The sequence below is a fragment of the Plasmodium falciparum genome, assembly GCF_000002765.6.
Source record: "Plasmodium falciparum 3D7 genome assembly, chromosome: 6".
NCBI lineage: Eukaryota > Apicomplexa > Aconoidasida > Haemosporida > Plasmodiidae > Plasmodium > Plasmodium falciparum.
The window spans coordinates 999,014-1,020,000 of record NC_004327.3 but is presented as its reverse complement, the minus strand read 5'-3'; the positions used below and the strand labels follow the sequence as shown (position 1 = coordinate 1,020,000).

The 20,987-nt window shown below is 19.8% G+C and overlaps 4 protein-coding genes across 4 annotated transcripts; 2 read left to right on the top strand and 2 right to left on the bottom strand.

The window, feature by feature from the left end:
* Positions 1-1,556: 1,556 nt before the first annotated feature.
* Positions 1,557-4,133, bottom strand: PF3D7_0624900 (GAS8-like protein, putative; the record flags this gene model as incomplete). The annotated part of the gene is made up of 11 exons (XM_961138.2): positions 1,557-1,667; positions 1,821-1,934; positions 2,063-2,125; positions 2,241-2,488; positions 2,594-2,678; positions 2,779-2,875; positions 2,975-3,048; positions 3,168-3,354; positions 3,490-3,671; positions 3,822-3,932; positions 4,068-4,133. The coding sequence occupies 11 exons, from the start codon at positions 4,131-4,133 to the stop codon at positions 1,557-1,559; spliced, it is 1,338 nt and encodes a 445-aa protein (XP_966231.2).
* Positions 4,134-5,431: 1,298 nt separating this feature from the next.
* On the top strand, positions 5,432-8,572 carry PF3D7_0624800 (conserved Plasmodium protein, unknown function; the record flags this gene model as incomplete). The annotated part of the gene is made up of 10 exons (XM_961137.1): positions 5,432-5,489; positions 5,606-5,694; positions 5,740-5,766; positions 5,864-5,893; positions 6,006-6,032; positions 6,278-6,284; positions 6,494-6,624; positions 6,725-6,923; positions 7,100-7,141; positions 7,308-8,572. 10 exons carry the CDS (start codon positions 5,432-5,434, stop codon positions 8,570-8,572), a joined length of 1,875 nt encoding a protein of 624 aa, XP_966230.1.
* A 710-nt stretch (positions 8,573-9,282) lies between these two features.
* Positions 9,283-10,544, top strand: PF3D7_0624700 (N-acetylglucosaminyl-phosphatidylinositol de-N-acetylase, putative; the record flags this gene model as incomplete). Its single annotated transcript, XM_961136.3, has 6 exons — positions 9,283-9,705; positions 9,822-9,889; positions 9,971-10,075; positions 10,149-10,187; positions 10,276-10,338; positions 10,499-10,544. 6 exons carry the CDS (start codon positions 9,283-9,285, stop codon positions 10,542-10,544), a joined length of 744 nt encoding a protein of 247 aa, XP_966229.3.
* Positions 10,545-12,317: 1,773 nt separating this feature from the next.
* PF3D7_0624600 (SNF2 helicase, putative) lies at positions 12,318-20,477 on the bottom strand (the record flags this gene model as incomplete). The annotated part of the gene is made up of 1 exon (XM_961135.1): positions 12,318-20,477. The coding sequence occupies one exon, from the start codon at positions 20,475-20,477 to the stop codon at positions 12,318-12,320; it is 8,160 nt and encodes a 2,719-aa protein (XP_966228.1).
* Positions 20,478-20,987: the final 510 nt, after the last annotated feature.

Sequence of the window (20,987 nt, the reverse complement as noted above, 5' to 3'; positions counted from 1 at the left end):
ATTTTGTTTGTTTTGTTTTATTATTTATTTATTTTTTTTTTTTTTTGTTGTGGATTTAATATGGGGGTATTTTTTTTTTTTTTTTTCTTTTAACAATCTCTCCTTATTTTATTTTCATATTGTGTAACATATTTAAAAAAAAAAAAAAAATATATTATATGTATATATATATATATATATATATATATATATATATAAACATATATACATAAATTTACATATATTTTAAAAAGGTAGGCATATAAAATGATTCATAATATATTATATATGATAAATTAAGAGAGGTACAAATGTGTGAATTTTCTTCTTAATAATTTTTTTTTCGCTTTTGTACACATTTTATAGAACAGAAACATATAAATATTTAAAAAAAAAAAAAAAAAAAAAAAAAAAATTATTTACATATATATATATATATATAATATTTTTTTTATTTTATATTGCATATAAAAACATTTTATATACATTTTTTAATATATACAGAAAAAAAAAAAAAAAAAAAAAAAATTTAGGGAAATTTTATCATAGTTGGGAAATTGAATTAATCACTTAAAAATTAGTCAATTTTTATTATTAAAAATCTATATAATGTTTTATATCCATTTTAATATTACTTTGTAGATTTAATTGATAATATATTGATTTAATGATTTATTTTTTTCATTTTATTTTTATTTCTTATTTTTTCCTTTAATTCGTAATTCTTTAAATATTTAATTTATGGAATGGCATTTATTGACCGAATTTTTCTTTTATTATTATACTTTTATGTTTTATGTTATATTTTTATTTTTTAACATTTTCTTTTTTCTTTTTTTTTTTTTTTTTATTTGTTTAAAAATTTCTGTGGACTTTATTTTATAATGAATAAAATATAATTAAAAGAAAAAAAAAAAAAAAAAAAAAAAATGAAATGAGAACTTCTTACTCTTTTTTCAAAACCACAATTATATACTAATCACCCATTTTTAAAATAACAGAGATAATCATTAAAATTTATTTTTTATATAATAAAAATATATATATATATATATATATATATATTCTTTAAATAAATAATTTATTAAAATGTTTTAGAAATTTTGATTGTAAAATCTTTTATACATTTTTTGGAAAGTGTTTTTTATAGACATATTATATTATATATATATATATACACAATACATATAAATATACATATATTTTTTGATACATCCATATAAAAAAGTAGACTGAATGAGAATGCTTTAAATTCATTTTTTCAATTTATATGTAAGTTTTCTTTTTTTTTTTTTTATGTGGTCTTATATAAGCCAAAATTTTATTTTTTATAATTCTATAAAAAAAAAAAAAATTAATTTTCTTCTTCATTATATAAAATAAATAATATATATATATAATATATGTATGTTCCGAAAAAGACACAACTTTATCATATATAAAATGTGTGAACATAAATATTTTTTCATATCGTAAAATATTTTACACCAATATATATACATATATATTTATATATATATATATATATATATATATATGATTAAGAATTTTTTTTTTTTTTTTTTTTTTTTTTTTTTTTATATTATATTTATTTGTTCTTCTCTTTTTAAAATATCTAGATCTTCATTATTAAAATAATTTAAATGCATAATCGCTTTATAGTTTTCGTGATTTTTTTCATTCACATCCTTACAAAAGTAAAAATAATATATTTATATGTGTATATATAAGTCAAATGATAATATGAAATACGAAAAAACGTTTGTATAATACCATGTATTAATCTATTAAAATATAAATACAAACATATATATATATATATATATATATATTATCAGTACTATCAATTCTTCAATCTCGTTTTTTAATATATTAAAATCTTGAAACTTTTCATTCAATGTGTTATTTAATATTTCGTTATTTTCTGGATTATTGGACTCCTTCCACTTGTTTAACTAATCAAATAAACATAAAAATAAATAAATAAATAAATATAAATATATATATATATATATATATATATATTTTTTTTTTTTGCGTAGTATTAATATTCATTATATCCCGTTTTGTATTTGCCCCTTACTTCTATAGTATTTACTTCCAGGGATTCATTTTTTAACTTCATTTTGGTCTCTAAGAAATAATTCTTCAAAAAATAAAATTAATGTCAAACAATTTATTATCCACATTCATTTAATATAATAAAAATATTTGTTCATTTTATTCATTTGGTTCATATTTTTCTCTATTTAAAATTATACCTCTAATAGCAATTTTTGAAGATAATCATATAACTTCATTTTATTTTGATCATATATAGTTTTATATTCATTTGATATTTTTGTAAGTAACATTTTCTTTACATCTGTTTCTAGTTTTAACTCATGTAGAATCTTTTGTTGTTTTTTTCTTTTTTCTTTAATTTTTTTCAAATCATTTCTTAAGTTTTCATAGTCAACAATGTTCCTCTCTAATTCGTATGCGTCTCTTTCCACACCTTCTAAAATCTCTTAAAAAATATAAAAAAAAAAAATGGATATCATTAAATATTATTGTATCCAATTATATATTTAACAATATATATATATATATATATATATATATAGTGCCTTACTTCTTTGAATGGATATGTTTTTCTTTAGCTGTTCTAAGCCCTTTCTTTTTGAAAAATAATTTTTTTTCTTAGTAAGTTTTTCCTCCTAATATATATATATATATATATGTGTATTTATATTGATACACATTTACCATTTATAAATATGAGAATCTATTTTGATGTTTCTATTTATGATGTGGTACCTCTAATTTTTGAATGAGTTCCAATTGATCATCCAGAATTAATTTGAAATAATTTTGTATATTAAAAATTTTGTCATTGTAAGTCGTTAAGATATTTCTTTTTTATAAAAAATATATATCCATATGACAATAAAAAAGATATATATATATATATATATATATATGTTTTTTTTTTTTTTTTATTTAAATTTTTTACTTTATTCGGTCATTTTTTTCCTTTTGTAAATTAAAAATAATTTTTTGTCTTTCCTTGTCCATTTTATCTCTTTGCTGATCACAAGAAACAATAAATATTTTTATCATATAGTTATTAAACCTTTGTATGAACAAATTTATATATATATATATATATATATATAATTTTTTTTTTTTTTTTTTTTTATTTGAACCATATTAATTTTTCGAGAGTAGTTATCTTTCATTCTTTTGAGACATATTGTAAATTTTCTATTTATATTATCAATAATTTTATTTTGTGATAATATGATGGAATTTAATTTGTTTAAATGTTTGATGCTTGTTACTGTGGTTAGTTTTTGAAAATCTTTATTGGATTTCTGTTCTTTCATATCATCTCTTATAACAGAAATATAAATAATATATATACATTTATATATATATATATTTTTTTTTTTTTATGGTTTGTATGGTTTGCTTATTTTAAAAAAACTTTTGGTCATATATATTAAAAGTTTTAAATAAAATGATTACTCCTTTCGTTTGGATAGTGTATCAATCTCAATTTCATTCTTTGTTAAATTATTTAAGAAATTCTCATAACATTTTAATATATATTTATTTATCATATTTTCTATATTCCTTTCCGATAGTAATTTATGCGACCTTTTCTCTTCAACTTCTATTTCTTTATTTTTTAATTCCACATTTAATATCTTCGTATGAGGAATCATAAAAAGGGAAATAAATAAATAAAAACATAAGTACACACATGAATACACATATATATATATATATATATATATATATATATATATATATTTATATATTTCATTTTATGTGTATATATCCTTTTTCGTATTAACCTTAATGTCATGATATCCCAAAAATATTTGACCATCTATATTTTTTATTTTTACACTTAAATCCTCAACATTATTTTGCTCTACATTTATTTCATCATTTATTTTGTTAAGCTAAGAGAAGAAAACCAAAAATTAAATAAATAAATATATATATATATATATATATATATATATATATATATATATATATATATATATTTATATATATAACAATTATAAGATAATATATTTCATATTACAATTTACCTCTTTTATTAACATAAGTTTTTCTTCTCTCTTTTTAGAAGAGCCCTTTTTCTTAGAATCCTTCATTTGTTAAAGCAAACCTTTTTACAATAAATGTAAATATAAATATTATTAAAATAAAGAGCAGTGCGCATATTTTTTTATTATTTTTATTTTCCAGGTCCTCTAAAGATCTGTCCACTTTAAAAAAATTTTGTGCTGTGATATATTAAAAGACTTTAAAAAAAAAAATATATAAATTACAATGACTATATTATAATATGCATATTATTTCTTTTTTTATTTCTACGACTAAAAAAAAAAAGGAAAATAATAACAATTTATTTTAGTAAAGCACACGTGTAAAATATATCTTATACACATAAATATATATATATATATATATATTTATTTATTTATATTTTAAGACAGATTTTATTTTATTTTATTTTATTTATTTTTTTTTTTTATATATATTAATTTTTTTTTTTGTTAAAGAAGAAAGAAATAGAAACAATCGTAATTTAATAAAGTGACATTTATTTATTATATAAAATAATAAGAAACCTTTATTTACACAATGAATAATATATCTCTTTATATAAGGAAGACTTATCAAATACTCATCGTTTAAATAATTAAATACGAACAACATTATATTATATATATTTTGCATACTTCTCATATATTATTTTCAAAAAATGTGTCGCAGATTATTTGTAAATTCTCGAGAAAACACATACAGAAAAATAAAAATGGAACATCAACATTATATATATATATATATATATATATTTTTCTTTCGTCCTTTCAAATGATAAAGAGAAAACATTTTATTATCATATGATGATAATGAATTAAATTTTTTTTTTTTTTTTTTTTTTTTAAGAAAAAATGAATTCTTATATGTCTTGAAGATAATTTGATTTATTGTGGTAGTGAAAATGTTCATTAAATTTTTAAAAATATAAAATTATGAATAAAAAAAATAAGCATATATATATATATATATATATATATATATATTTCCCTTATTAATATTTCTCTAAAATTTTATATTATTTTATTTTATTATTTTCCAATACCTCAATATCATAATTTTTTGATGATTTTGATCATGCGATGTCACCCTTAATAATAGCTCAACAAGTATAAAAAAAATCAAATATAATATAATTTAATATAGAAAAATTCTGAGTTAAAACAAAATTATATAATTAAATAATTATATATATATATATATTTTTATGTTGTTTTTATGAAATATATATATATGTTTTTTTTCTTTTTTAAATAATATTTATAAAATTGTCTACATAATCTATGTATTCTTTATTTTTGCAACTTCCTCCTTCATTTAATAATTATTTTTTTTTACGAAAAAAATGTGGTTTGGTTATAATATTTTGGCAATTACAACATTTGGTTTATTAATTAGGAGAGGTACAAACATAAATAGTATTATATATATATATGTTTTTCATTTTAAAAAAAAAATATATATATATATTAATAATATATATATATATATATATATATATGTTTTAATTATTATACAGGACATGCATCCGATTCTTATAGCACAGGAGGTAATGAAAAAGAAAAAATATTTATGGACAATTATAAATATATGTGGACATATATATATGTATTAATATATGTTTTATTTTCTATTTTATTTTAAATATATTAGTTCCTTCAAAAAAGGATAATGATGAAGGTAAAATGAAAAATTATAGACATTATATATATAATAATAACCTGGAGAATAATATATATATATATATATATTGTAATATTTTTTTTATATATCAAAGAAGTTATCTCACCCCCTATATATGAGCAAGGTAAAGAAAAAAAGTGAATATCCAAATTATATATCATATAAGACATTAGTTAATATATATATATATATATATATATAAATGTTTGTATACATGTATTTCTTTGTTGCATTAGAAATTTATACTCCTGCACAATCCAAAGGTAAAGAAATAAAAACAAAAGTAAAGTGAAGGATAGATACATATATATATATATATATATATATATATATATATATATATACTTTTTATTTATTTATTATTTTTTTTTTTTTTTTAATTTTCCCCACTTTATTATTCAACAGCATCTGATTCTACATTGGTACATAATAAAAAATAAACAATAGATCATATAAAAATTTCTTATACAATATATTTTTATTTTTTTCTTATATTCAATCATTTTAGGACATAGGTAAACCATATAATTGAACAATTGTTTTTGAAAGAACAAATAAATAAGTAGAATAATGTATATACCTAAAAATGAATAAACCCATTGATTAACTTTTAAATTGTATATAGTGAAATATATATATATATGCACATTTATATATTTATTTATTTATATATTTATTTATTTATCTATTTGTTTTTATATTTTTTCTTATTAAAATATAACAGAAGAATTTAGAATCCCCTTGAAAGATACGCTATGGTCTTATGTAGATAGAAATTCAATAAAAGGATTTATAAATATAAATTTGGACAGTATTTTTGATATTGATTTAAAGGAATATTATGTACATGATAAGGTAATAAGAAAAAACTACACATATATATATATATATGTATGTATAATTTGAATAAAATAATTTTATATTTTACATATATTTTTATTTTCCATTTATGTAGGAAAATATGACAAATAGCGAAAAATCAGAAGATTTAGAATGTATAGATGCGTATGTACAAAAGACTAATGAAATATATTACAATATGTCAGATACAAAAGATGAGGCATATATATTCATATGTAAAAAGTGTAAGCACATATATAAGGATATAAAAGAATGTAGAGAAAAAAGCATGCAGTTGATGATACAAAATATGAGTAGGCAAATAAAAAAAAAAAAAAAAAAAAAATTAAAAAAAATGAAATTGGAACATGAATATATTTACACATGTCAATAATATTATTATAAATAAGATAATAATTAGTAATCATAATATACAAAATATAAACATATTATATGTACATATATATATATATATTTTATTTTTATGTAGAAATAACTGTGCCACAGATACGGTTAAAATATGATAAAAAAAGTAAGAAAAAAAAAATATATATATAATAAATAAATATATATATATAAATATATATATATATATATATATATATATACATATATATGTTTGATAACCAATTTGATGAGCAAGGTGATATATGTAGAGACCATGTATATGCTCATGAACAAATCTTTAATTTTTATAGATAGAAATAATGAAGAAATCATAATTAACATTCCAGTGACATATGTACTGTCAAATTTACTGTCGAGTTTAAAAAAAACAGTCACATATAATACAGATGATCTTAACAATTCGTGTAATGTTTTAATAAAAATGTTACATTTAGATTTATTGAAGATATTATATAATTTACAATATCATAATGGTATATTTAATGGTATTACTGAAAAATATTTAATAGAATTCAGAAATATATTTGTGAAAAGACAAAAAACGAATACAGAAGATAATAATGACATGATATGGGAAGAATGCTTTGTATTAAAAAAATCTATTGATAAGATTATGAATATAAATTCATTTTTGTTAACTAAATCAAGAAATAGATATATGGATTATTTACAAAATCGAAGAAAACGATATCGTGATATTTTATTTATGATTACATATAATGTATCAGATATGAATTTAAATACATATATTAAAAGTATTTATAATTACATTCATATTTCAACAAAAATAATTGAAGATATTCAATATATATATAATCAAGAAGTATATGCTACCTTTTTTGTAAGAACAGAATTAATAGAAACCTATTTATTAAGAAATCCTAAACAATTAAAAAATACATGTTCTATATATATTATGATAACCATATCATGGTTTTTTAATCAAATTAATATTGGTATGTATAATAAAAATAAAAATGTATATGATCTATTTAAGGAGAAATTTTCAAAAAGTAACGTAAAGCAAATAATAAATTCTATATATACGAATAATGTGGAAAACAAAACCAATATTTTACAAATATGTAATGATAGTATGACAAATACAATAGAATTAATAAAAAAGGTTATAAAAAATTATTACAAACAAAATAATGTCTTATCAAATTATAATATCAACTTTGCTGGATTAATAAAATTTATTGATATACAAATATTACGCATGAAATTTATACAATCCACTCTTGAAAAACAACCTTTAATAGAATATGATACATTAAATGATGATCATTTAAATAACGATTCTATAATCAAAAGAGAAAATATGGTTTGTATGATGAAATATATTTCAAATAAAATTAATACATATATATCTTTATTAAAAAAATCAGATTTACAAACTATTATGTTACAAAATTATGATAAATATAATATATATTTAGATACATATTTTACACATAATGAAAATGTTTTTTTCTGTTCATCCCCTGGTCAATATTTAATCATCAAAATATTCTTTTATAGCTTTTTCAATATATTAAACATATATGGTTAAATCGAAAAAATATATGTACACCAGAAGTATACACATAAAACTAATACATACATATATATATATATATATATATATATATATATTATCCATACGTTTTCCATAAAATGTCATAATTTGTATATATATTTTATTTAATTTTTCGCAATATAATGTTTCATCTTAGAGATCACATATATATATATATATATATATATATATGCACATTTTTATTTTTTATTTTTTTTTTTAATTAACCTTTTGAAAAATTATAAATCATAAAATTGTCATTAATATATATATATATATATATATTAATTAACCATTTAGGAGGGCTATAATTAAATTAAAAAAAAAAAAAAAAACCTGCACATTTTTAATATTTTTTCTTATGTTCCTTTTTATCAATTAGAAAAGAAATACTTATATATCAAATATATATTTTTTTTTATATACATAAAAATATAATAAGGTCAGAATGTGTAACTTGAGACCCCTTCAATGTTAATTTAGAATGATGAGAAGATGAAAATTACCACTTGTATAATATTTAATTAAATACCAGATAATATGTAGGAATGAATTTTTATTATAACAACTAAATATTACATAAATATATGTATATTTTTTAGTAAGAATTTTTTTTTTTTTTTTTTTTTTTTTGGCGTGTAACTATTATATATATATATATATACAAATATACATATATACATATGTACAATTTTTCAGTCATTATGTCTTACTATATCCCCCTTGCAATAATCTTCACAATTTTCTCATTAATATTATATATCACAATTAATTATTTAAATAAGAAAAAATATAACTTCTCTAATTTGTTGGGAAATAAAAACATCAGTATTATCGTAGCACATCCAGACGATGAGCTTATGTTTTTTTTTCCAACTATAAAATTTTTGTTTGATAAAAAAAAAAAAAAAAATATATTTCTCTTATGTCTATCTAACGGTAATTATTATGGCTATGGGAATATTAGGGAACAAGAATTATACAAAGTGTGGTCATATATAGGAGGAGAAAAAAATAATTGTCATATATGGAATGATAATAAAATACAGGATGGATGGCTTTATTGGGATGAAAAATATATATTCAAATTAATAAAAGATTATTGCATTCAATATGATATAAAGACGGTATACCTAAAATATGAACATGGCATTATAATACATACACCTATATATATATATATATTTATTTATTTTGATAGTATGCAATTTTTTTTTTTTTTTTTTTTTTTTTTCTTACGTAGATATTTACTTTTGATAATTACGGAGTATCTGGACACCCTAATCATATAAGTGCTTATAAGAGTATTAGGTAAATACATAAATAAACAAACACATATATATTTATATATATATATATATATATATATATATATATACATATATTTTATAGGATGTTATCACATATGAAAGACATAGATATTTACACTTTAAAATCCACAAACATCATATATAAATACATGAGCTTCTTTTCTTATCCTTTTATCACCAACAAAAGGTATTTTCATTTGAACATTGTATATTTATATATGTACATATATTTTTATTTTTTTTTAATTATCATAAATTAGGTATGTCATTTGGTCATTTAATCCTCTCTTATTATTAAGGTATAAAAAAAAAAAAAAAAAAAAAAAAAAAAAAAAAAAATTATATATTGATCATTTATATTATTTATTATATATTTTCTTTTTATAGACTAATGTTTTTTTATAAATCACAGCTTGTCTATTATAGGATTTTATTCTGTATATTTTCTCAGTAATATAAAAAAAATATTTATACATATGTATATATAATAATAATAATACTTCTCGTTGTAATATATTGTATACACATATATATATATATATATATATATATATATATATATAATTTCAATCATTTGTTTATATATATATATATATTTTTTTTTAATTAGATATGTATATTTTAACACTTTTGATTTATTAAAGACATACAAATAGGGGATTCTAAACAAATATATTCATTTGAACATATACTTATTATATATATATATATATATATATATATATATATATATAAATATTCATAAATATTTAATACTATTCTATATATATACACTCTTTTTTTTTTTTTCTTTTTTTTTAAAAACTCTAATGCGTATAATAAAATAAAAATTGAAATCAAATATTTTTAAATATGAAAAGTTAAAAAAAAATAAGATATAAAATTAATGTTTTTTTAAAACAAAAAAAAAAAAAAAAAGAATAAATAAATATATTAAATATATAATACACATATATATATATATATATATATATATATATATATATATAATATTTAAGTGGAAAAAAATAATTGTACACAATAATAAATATATATATATTTATATGTGTATATATACAATATATGGTATAAAAAATGAGAAAAAAAAAAAAAAACACATAATTTAAATATTTAAAAAAAATAATAATAATAAAATGTTTTATAGATAAAAAAAAAAAAAAATAATAAAAAATAATAAAATAAAAATAAATAAAAATAAAAATCATTTAAAATACTTTTTATTCATTTTTTTTCATTGTTTTTCTTTTTTTTTTTTTTTTCTTTCTTTCTTTCTTTTATATATAATAAAAAAAAAAGAACTATAATACAATTCATTAATATTTGTTTATTTGCTTGTAGATTTTTTTTTTTTTTTTTTTTTTTTTTTTCCCTGTCCATATATTTATTAAATTGGTTTTTTATCTGTATAATATATAGATATTTATATAATTCTTCTGTATGTGTATTTAATATATTTATTGTACATATAAAATAAAAGAACATCTCAATAAAAAAAAAATTTAATATAATAATACATATACATATATATATATATATATATATATATATATAATATAATATATTTCATTCCAAGTTACTCCTCCATACATTCATATTATTTATATAATAAATTTTTTTTTACCAATAAATAAAAATTGATATTCTTTGGGTCTTTCGGTATATCTTTTTATATTTTTATACTTGCTTTTTTCTTCTTTTTTCCTTAATGTTTCTTTTTTTTTCTTTTTTTTTTTTTTTATACAAATATAAATAATGCGGACTTTATTCTATTAAATAATATTATATCCCTTATGTTTAAAAAAAATGAATATAATAATAAAAGAAATTATAATAAAAATATTACACTTCTTTGTTTGAGTTCTTAAAAATTATTTTCTGGTTTTTTTTATAATTTTTCTACATTTTTATTTCGATAATAAATAAATTATCTTTAAAGATATTGAACACGCTACCTTCTTCATATGTATTAATACATAAATAAATATTATTATACATACATATATACATACATATATATGTATATATTATCCTCTAAGAAATAAAAAATAATATCCCCATGTTATAAAATGATGCCCTACATAATATATATAAATATATAACGATCTATATTAATATAAAGTTATAATATATTATCCATTTTTTTCTTTTTTATATCCTTCTGAAAATAAAATTCTCTCAAAAACTAAAATATACATATATATATATATATATACATATAGATATATTTCCTTCTTATTATATCCTCATATATCATATATCATATATCATTCATCTTTTCAAAATAAAAAAAAATTCAAAAGACACATTTCCAAAATATATAAACTAAAAAATTAAACATTCGCAGCTACATATATCAAATATAATATTTCTCTCTCTCTCTCTATATATATATATATATATATTAATTTATTTATTAAAGAAATGTCGTTTTAATTAATTTCTGGTAAGTTATCATTATTACTTCTGTCTGCGGCTTTTAAGAAATTCTTTACATCTTCCAAATTTAAATGCTGTAAAAGACTTTGCGGATTATTTAATAAATTTTGATACAGTAAGTTACTAGCTTGATGAATATCATTACCACTTTTATTATTTTTATTTTTATTACTACTATTATTATTACTGCTATTTCTACTTGAAGTATTTGTCTTTTTTTTCTTATTATTATTATAATTTGAACTTTCATTTTTATCTTCGTCATCCTCTTCATCATCATCTTCATCATCATCGTCATCTTCGTCATCATTCCTCACATTTTTGCTCTTATCATTATTATTTATTACATTGGACATTACACTAGATGTATTTCTTCTATATAAAATATATTCTTGGACTTTATTTGGCCCACTATTTTCAGATGTATTTGTAATTTTTTTTATATCATAATCTACATTTACATCTTCTACAACCCTTTTTCTTGAGTTGCTGGATTCCTTTTTTGCTTTGGAGATATTTGAAAGGAATGCCTCTTGTTGTTGCGTATTATCCTTTTTAAATAGAAATTGTTTATTTTTATTTTTACTATCTAACATATAATTTTTGTTATCTTCTTTTTTATTATTATCATGTTGTATATTTTTTTTGTTCATTAAATTGGTACTTGCACATAAATTTAATAATTTTTTTTCAAGATCTTCACATTTAATATTTTTATCAATGTTGAATATATCAAGATTAAAATCGTTGATTGAATATCCTGAATTTTTATTCATATTTTCAATTTGTTCGTTACTTTTAAGAAGATGTACAATATCTTTATTTGTATTACACAAATTACCTTTGTTCGCGTACAATTTAAAATTTCCATTTTTATCAAATGCTCCATTTTTAAATATTTCTTTAGCAAATCGGAGGCTATTTTCCTGAGCACTAATAGTATGTTGATTATTATTATTATTATTATTATTATTAATAATATTAGTATTCATATTATTTTTTGTGTTACTATTTGATCGAGAATTTACATAATTTAATTCTTTTAATTTTTCTTTTATAGTATTTTTATCTAAATGGGATGAATTTTTTAAAGAATTCTTCATTTTATTTAGATAATTCTGTATAATAGATTTTTCAAATTCATCATCTTTTAATTTTTTATTTTTATCATAGGGAGAATTCGATGATGAAACCAGATTAAAAATATTATTATTACCTGTGGTTATACCCCTTAGAAAATCTTCTGCTGTGGTAGCACTTTCTAAAAAGGAATTATTATGATTATTTTTATTATTTTTATTTTTTGTATTACTACTACTTTTTGTGTTACTACTACTTTTTGTATTACTACTATTTTTTGTGTTACTACTATTTTTATTAATATTTTTACTATTACTACTACTTTTCTTATTTTTATTATTATTATTATTATTACCGTTATTAATTAAATTACTTTTAGTAACTCGTAAAAATTCTTTTGCCTTATTTAAAAAATCTTCATTAAATGAATCTCTTATAAAATTTGCATTGTGTGTATCTTTTATTAATTTTTCATGAAACGGATTAATAAGTAAATTTAATTTCTTTAAATCTTTATCATCTTTTTTTTTGGATGAAGTATTACTTTTATTATTATTCTTTTTATCTCCATCCACATTATTATTACTATTATTGTTATTTTCATCATTATCATCATTACCCTTTTTCTTTTTAACTTTTTTAATATTCTTTACTATACATTTTTTTCTTTTTCCACTGATGGTACATAATTCATCATTTATTTTTTCTTTCATATCATCTGTTAAATCACTTCTTATTTCTATAATATCTTTTGTATCTGAATAATCAGAACTTATGGTTAAAGGTTGATTTGATAAGAAATGAGTTAATTTTGCTTTTAAACTCATACTAGTGATATTATTATTCTTTTTATTATTATTATTATTATTATTATTATTATCATCATCATTTTTTGAATATATTTTTTTATTTTCTTTTTCTTTTTCTTTTTTTATTATTTTTTTTTTATCTGCTATTAATATATCCCATTTCATTGAACGTATACAATCTTCTAATATATCATCAGCTTTATCTTGATAATTACTATATAAACTCTTAAATTTAAAAACAGACATATTCTTATATTCTTCTTCTGTATGTTCTTCTTTTATTTTTTTCTTATTTAATAAATTAATTAATTCTTTTAATTTCTCTCTCTTCTCATCATATTCTTTTTTTTCTTCTTCAGTTAATTTATCACAATGTTTTCTGAAATGTGCTAATTTGCCTAATTGCACTGTACCACATTTTGAACAAACAGCTCTTAAAAATTTTCTAGTTTTACTCTTCGATGTATTATCATTATTATTTTGTGGACTATCTTTTTCATTATTATTATTATTATTCATATTATTATTTTCATTCATATTATTTTCAGGTGAATCCTTTTCAAATCTCATACTTCCATCAGATAAGAAGGTTGTACCAACACCTTTCATTATTTTATCTTTACTTTCGTTATTATTATAATCTTCATCATCATTTTTGTTATATTCTATTCCTTTGTTAGACATTAATTTATTAGTACTTGATGAATTTTCTTTATTTTCATTAAAATTATAACTATTATTATTATTATTATTATTATTACTATTATTATTATTATTACTATTATTATTATTTATTGTCGATGTAACCATTAGATCTTTTTTTATTCCATCGTTTCTGGAAGGTGTTGTTGAACCCTCATTTGGTTCACATTTTGTACCTCCTTTATGGGGGGAACTATTCATTATTTTATTCCCATCTACTATATTAGTAATATTTTTCATGTTATTGCTATCTTCACCTACCTTGTCTTTGAAATGGATATGTGATGAACAAGAATCATTTTTCCCTTCACTTACTCGTTTTTCAAACCCATCTCTTCCCATTTGACTAAAAGATGTATTAGACATATAATAAGACTTATCTAACTCAGGAGGATAACAACATTTACCAGGATATTTATAATTAGCATGACATGGTAATTTACAATTTTCACATAGTACTAATAATTTGCTTGGTAATTTTGTATGTAAAAAGGTTGTAGATTTCTTTTTATTCGTCTCTTTATTATTATTATTATTATTATTATTATCTTCTACAATACCTTTTTGTTTTAACATCTTAGCATGTTCAATTCTATTAACTAATTCTTTTACAAAATTATTAGGGAACACATTTTCATATGCTTTTCTTAATTGATCTTCATATTGTTGATCTAAAGCATCAATTCGTTTTCTATTTTCTATTATAAATTTATCTCTTTCTAATTGTTGTGCTCTCTTTCTTTTCTTAGCTTCTAATTCTTCTTGTTTACTATCATGTAATTGACTTCTTAATTCTTTTTGTAATTGTTTTTCATTTTCTCTTTCTTCTTTGGTCATCTTTCTTCTCTTCTTTTGTTCTTCGACAGCTTTACATTTGGAACATAAAAAGCATACCCAATTTTGTGGAGTAAAATTAACTCCTCTTTGTCTTAAATTATGATAATATTCTTCACCTACATAATATCTCACGTAATCAGGAGGAAAACAATTATAACAAAAGCTTGTTGGACAAGTAGCACAATGAATTAACAAATTACCACATTGTGATGATTTACGAAAACATAAACAACATTCATGCCAACTACAGGTCCATGTTTTCTTTACATTTTCATCTTTTATGCCTTCACATAATTTATGATAAGTTTTAGGACATCGGAAACAATTAATCATATCACCATAATCGATTTCAATATCATTACCATTCCTATCTTTAACAATAGCTTTATGATTCTTAGTATTGTTACAAATAAAACATCGATATTCATGTTTAATTTGTTTCACTTCTTGTTTTCTTCCCCAATATTCAGGGGTATATAAAATTTGAGGTTTCTTTCTTTCCCTAACAGATCTCCATAACGAAATATCATTATTATTATTATTGTTGTTGTTATTGTTTTGGTTATTGCTTGAAGAAAACTGACCATTTATCATTTCACCACTTCCTCCAGTTCCATCATTATTATTATTATTATTATTGGTATTATTATTTCGTGACTCTAATTCTTCAGCCTCATCCATCATAACTTCATCTATATCTATAGCATTATCATCATCATTGTTATTATTATACTTAGCATCAACACTATTATCATCATCATCATCATCATCCTCATCATTTTTACTAACCAATATGTCGTCTCCATCATCTTTTTTATTTATTTCCTCTTCTATTGCACATTTTTCCTCTCTCTCTAAATCTACCCCATTTATTATAGGTAACTTTTGACGACCCCTTTCAATAAAAAATTCTAAAGGAAAATTATTTGTACTTTCAACATCCATATTTTGTATAGCTGCTTTACCATGCAACATTAATTTCCTTATTTCATCAGACGATAATTTTTCTTCAAAGTTATCTAACATATCTTCATCATCTTGTGTTTGTACAACCAATTTATCTAATTTCAATTTTTGTTCTCTTCTAAATGCCATTCTTTCCTCAACAGTCCATTCTGTCATTAACTTCCACACATTTACTTCTCTCTTCTGACCAATACGATGAGCTCTATCTATGGCTTGTAAATCTATAAATGGATTCCAATCTTCATCATACATTATAACATGATTTGCTGCTGTTAAATTAATACCCAAACCACCTGCTCTTGTACTAATTAAATATATAAAATAAATACTATCGCTCAAATTAAATTCTCTTATATCTAATTCTCTAATTAATTTATTTGTGGAACCATCTAATCTCATATATTTCCAACATCGATATTTACAATATTCTTCTAATTCATCTAAAACTAATTGAAATTGCGTAAATATTAATACTTTATGCATTTTTGCTTCACCTAACTTTTCACCATTCTCATCATTATCATTCATCTCGTTCTTTATATTAATAACAACTTTTTTTTCATCTGTTTGTAATTTTAGGTCAGTCACATTATTTATATTATTATTATTATTATTATTATTATCAATATTTAATTGTGTACCATTTTTATGAGTTATTACATCTTCTTCGTCATATTCTTCTCCTTCTTCTTTCATATAAGCATCATTCTTTTCCTTTTCTTCTCTCTTCAACATATCAAAATCATCCAGTTTGTTATCACCTTTATCTGTAACACCTACAGTTGAATCTTCATTTATTTTATCTGTATTGTTTGACATTTCCATTTTTTCGCTCTTTAAAAATTCTTTTATATTATTATTTATTTTTGAACTATCATGAAGACTAAATATGTTATCATCATTCTGATCGTCATTTATATTATTATTATTATTATTATTATCACTAAAATTACCATTGTTATCATTTTTTGTAATATCCTTGTTATCATCATTATTATTATCATCATTATTATTATCTTCACTCTTATTATCGTCATTTGAATTTTCATCATCATCATCATCATCATCATCATCAGATATGACCTTTTTCTTCTTATCCTTTCTTTTATTATAATAATTTACCTCATCTTCTTCTTCATCATCATCTTCATCATCACTATTATCATCATTTTTATTATTCTTATTATTATCAGATATTAATCGGGCACGACCCTTATGCTTTATATTACTATTATTCTTCACATATTCCTTGACCTTATCATATATACATCTCTTTTTCTTATAAGGACATTCATTATCCACAGGAACTGAGTGCATAAAACTTTTTAACATGTCCTCCTTTTGAGATGTGGGTTTTAAATCAAATTTGCCCTTATTATATATTTCCATAAATAAGGGACTATTTTCTAATGCTTCAATTTTTTTAAATTTTCCAGAATGCTCTCTTTTTTTTTTCTGAGCATTTGTTTGTTCTTGTATTTTATGATAATTATAAGCAGCGACTTCTTTTTTATGTTTTTCATAACTGGATGCATAATTTTTAACATATTTACAATTTTCATAATGTAATTGACATAATAACTTATCAATAAAAATTAACTTGGATGAAGACTCTATATGTTCTTCACCAGATATATTTTTTAATTTTAACGCATCATTTTTTACTTGTTCTTTTATATCTTCACTTTCTTCTTCAAAAAATGCAAACAATTTTTCCATTTGGGATGGTCTACTTACTATACCTTTTGGATGTCCACATATAATTCTCATTTTTATAACTAAACCTAATAATTTCTTTACACTAACTTTTTCTTCCACCATAGATCTTATATCTAATAATCTTTTATACCAATGTGCAGATAAGGTACCTAATGGTAACCACACATCATGAAATATTTTTTTTGGAAGTGTTATGGCTTGTTCTTTTAAACGTCTTAACATAATTTTATCTAACAAACATCGTATTGATTTTAAATCTTCTTCTTTTATAGCTGATTTTAGATCTATATTACCAATATTAACATTTACTTTGGATGTATTATTACCTGAAGTATTAGCACCACCACCACCACCACCACCATCATCATCATCATCATTATTATTATTTTTTTCATCTTTATTATTATTATTATTATTATTATTACTTTTGTTCTTATTATTTTGTGAAGCATTCATAAATGCTTGTTCTATTATTTCTGAATTTTTAAATATATCAGGAAACATAAAATTAATTAATGTAAATAATTCTGCTGAATTGTTTTGAAGTGGTGTTCCTGTTAATAATAATCTCATATTTCCTACTACTCTATCCATTGAATGTCTTATAGCACCACTTTGATTTTTAATTCTATGTGCTTCATCTAATACTATACATTGCCATTTTGGTATAGTTTCTACAAAAAATTCTTCTTCATTTTTTACTGTTTCGTATGTAGTTACATATAAATCATATAATCCTTTCTCAGCTAACCGATCTTCTTTTGCATGTGTTCTTTCATTTTTAGAACCACATATTTTAATACAAGTTAAATGTGGTGTAAATCTATGAATTTCTCTTAACCAATTTCCTACTGTTGATAACGGTACGACAATTAAATGAGGACCATCTATTTTATTACATTTTAAATATGATAAAAAACATAACGTTTGTATAGTTTTTCCTAAACCCATCTCATCCGCTAATATTGCCCCTCCTGTTAAAAATGATTTTAATAACCATTCTACCCCATCTTCTTGATGCGGTTTTAATTGAACATTATCTACTAGCGGTCTTCTTTCAATTTTTCTTCCATTTGGATAATATACACTTAAGAAAACGGATTCTATAAATTTACATGCATTTTGATGAGCTTCATCTTCTAAAGAAGATATAAATTCATTGAATTCTTTCGAATCCATATCTACATCTTTTTTTGAATTATATTTATCATTATCATATTTATTAGATTTTTTATTATTACTACTACCTTTTGTATGGAAATAATCATTTTTAAATGTTTTTGTTAAATTAGAAAACACACGAGGATTTACAAATGGTTGTAAATCTTTACGATGTGCTAATAAAAAACGATTACGATATTTTATTATTTTTGATCTCCAAAAACCTAACTCTCTTTGTCTTTTTTTCATAATTTCTTGTATTTCATTTTTTGTCCATCTCTTGTGTCCTTGATTTAATAAAGGATCTTCATTTTTACAACAAGGACATTCCCATTGATCAGAAATATTATCAAAATCTAAATCTGGTAAACATGTTGGATGAAATGAATTCGGACAAAAATCACAACCTAATAATTTACCAGGTCTTTGACACACATAACAAGTTGAAGAATTTACATGTTCCCCATTCATATTGTCAAGTACAAAACCTTTTCTCATTCTTCTTACATCTAAATTTTTATGATCATCTGGTTTACATATAGGACAATACCATTTTTCTGATTCCGGTTCTGCTGCTAAACCTAAACAACTAACATGGTAACTATTTGGACATCCATCACATAATAATAATATCAAATTTGCTGATTTCTCACGACATATTTTACATCTGTCTTCATTCTCTGGTATATCATCATCCTCATTTATACATTGATAACATACATAATTCTTTATGTCTTTTAATTGTTCATTATCCATTAAACCTTCTGCTTGTAAACATTCCCTATGAAACTTTTTCTTACATTGCTTACATTGGATACACTCATCCCCCTCTTCGAAATTTTCACGACATAACGTACACCATGTTTTTCTTATTCTCATCTTAACAACCAACAAAGTGGAAAAATATATATATAATTATATATATAAATATATATATATTATAATATACTTATATATATATATATACATACATATGTACATATACATATATCCACTTTATTACATATATGTATATATATATATAACATATATATAACTATTGTCAAAAAAAAATAATAAAATGAATAAATATATGTGTTTTTTATTTTTTTCCCTTTTTTAAAAAAAATATATATATATTTATATATTCTTTACATATACATATTATAATATTAAAAAAAAAAAAAAAAAATACTCACATAATATTTTATATATATATATATATATATATTATATTAAATTAATAAAATAAAATAATAATAATATATAAATATATGTATAATATATAATATATTTATAATATTAAAAAAATAATAAAAAATAAAAAAAAAAACTTTATGAAATGACTTTTATGAAATAATATTATATTGTATATATAAATATATATATATATATAATATAAAAGTAAAA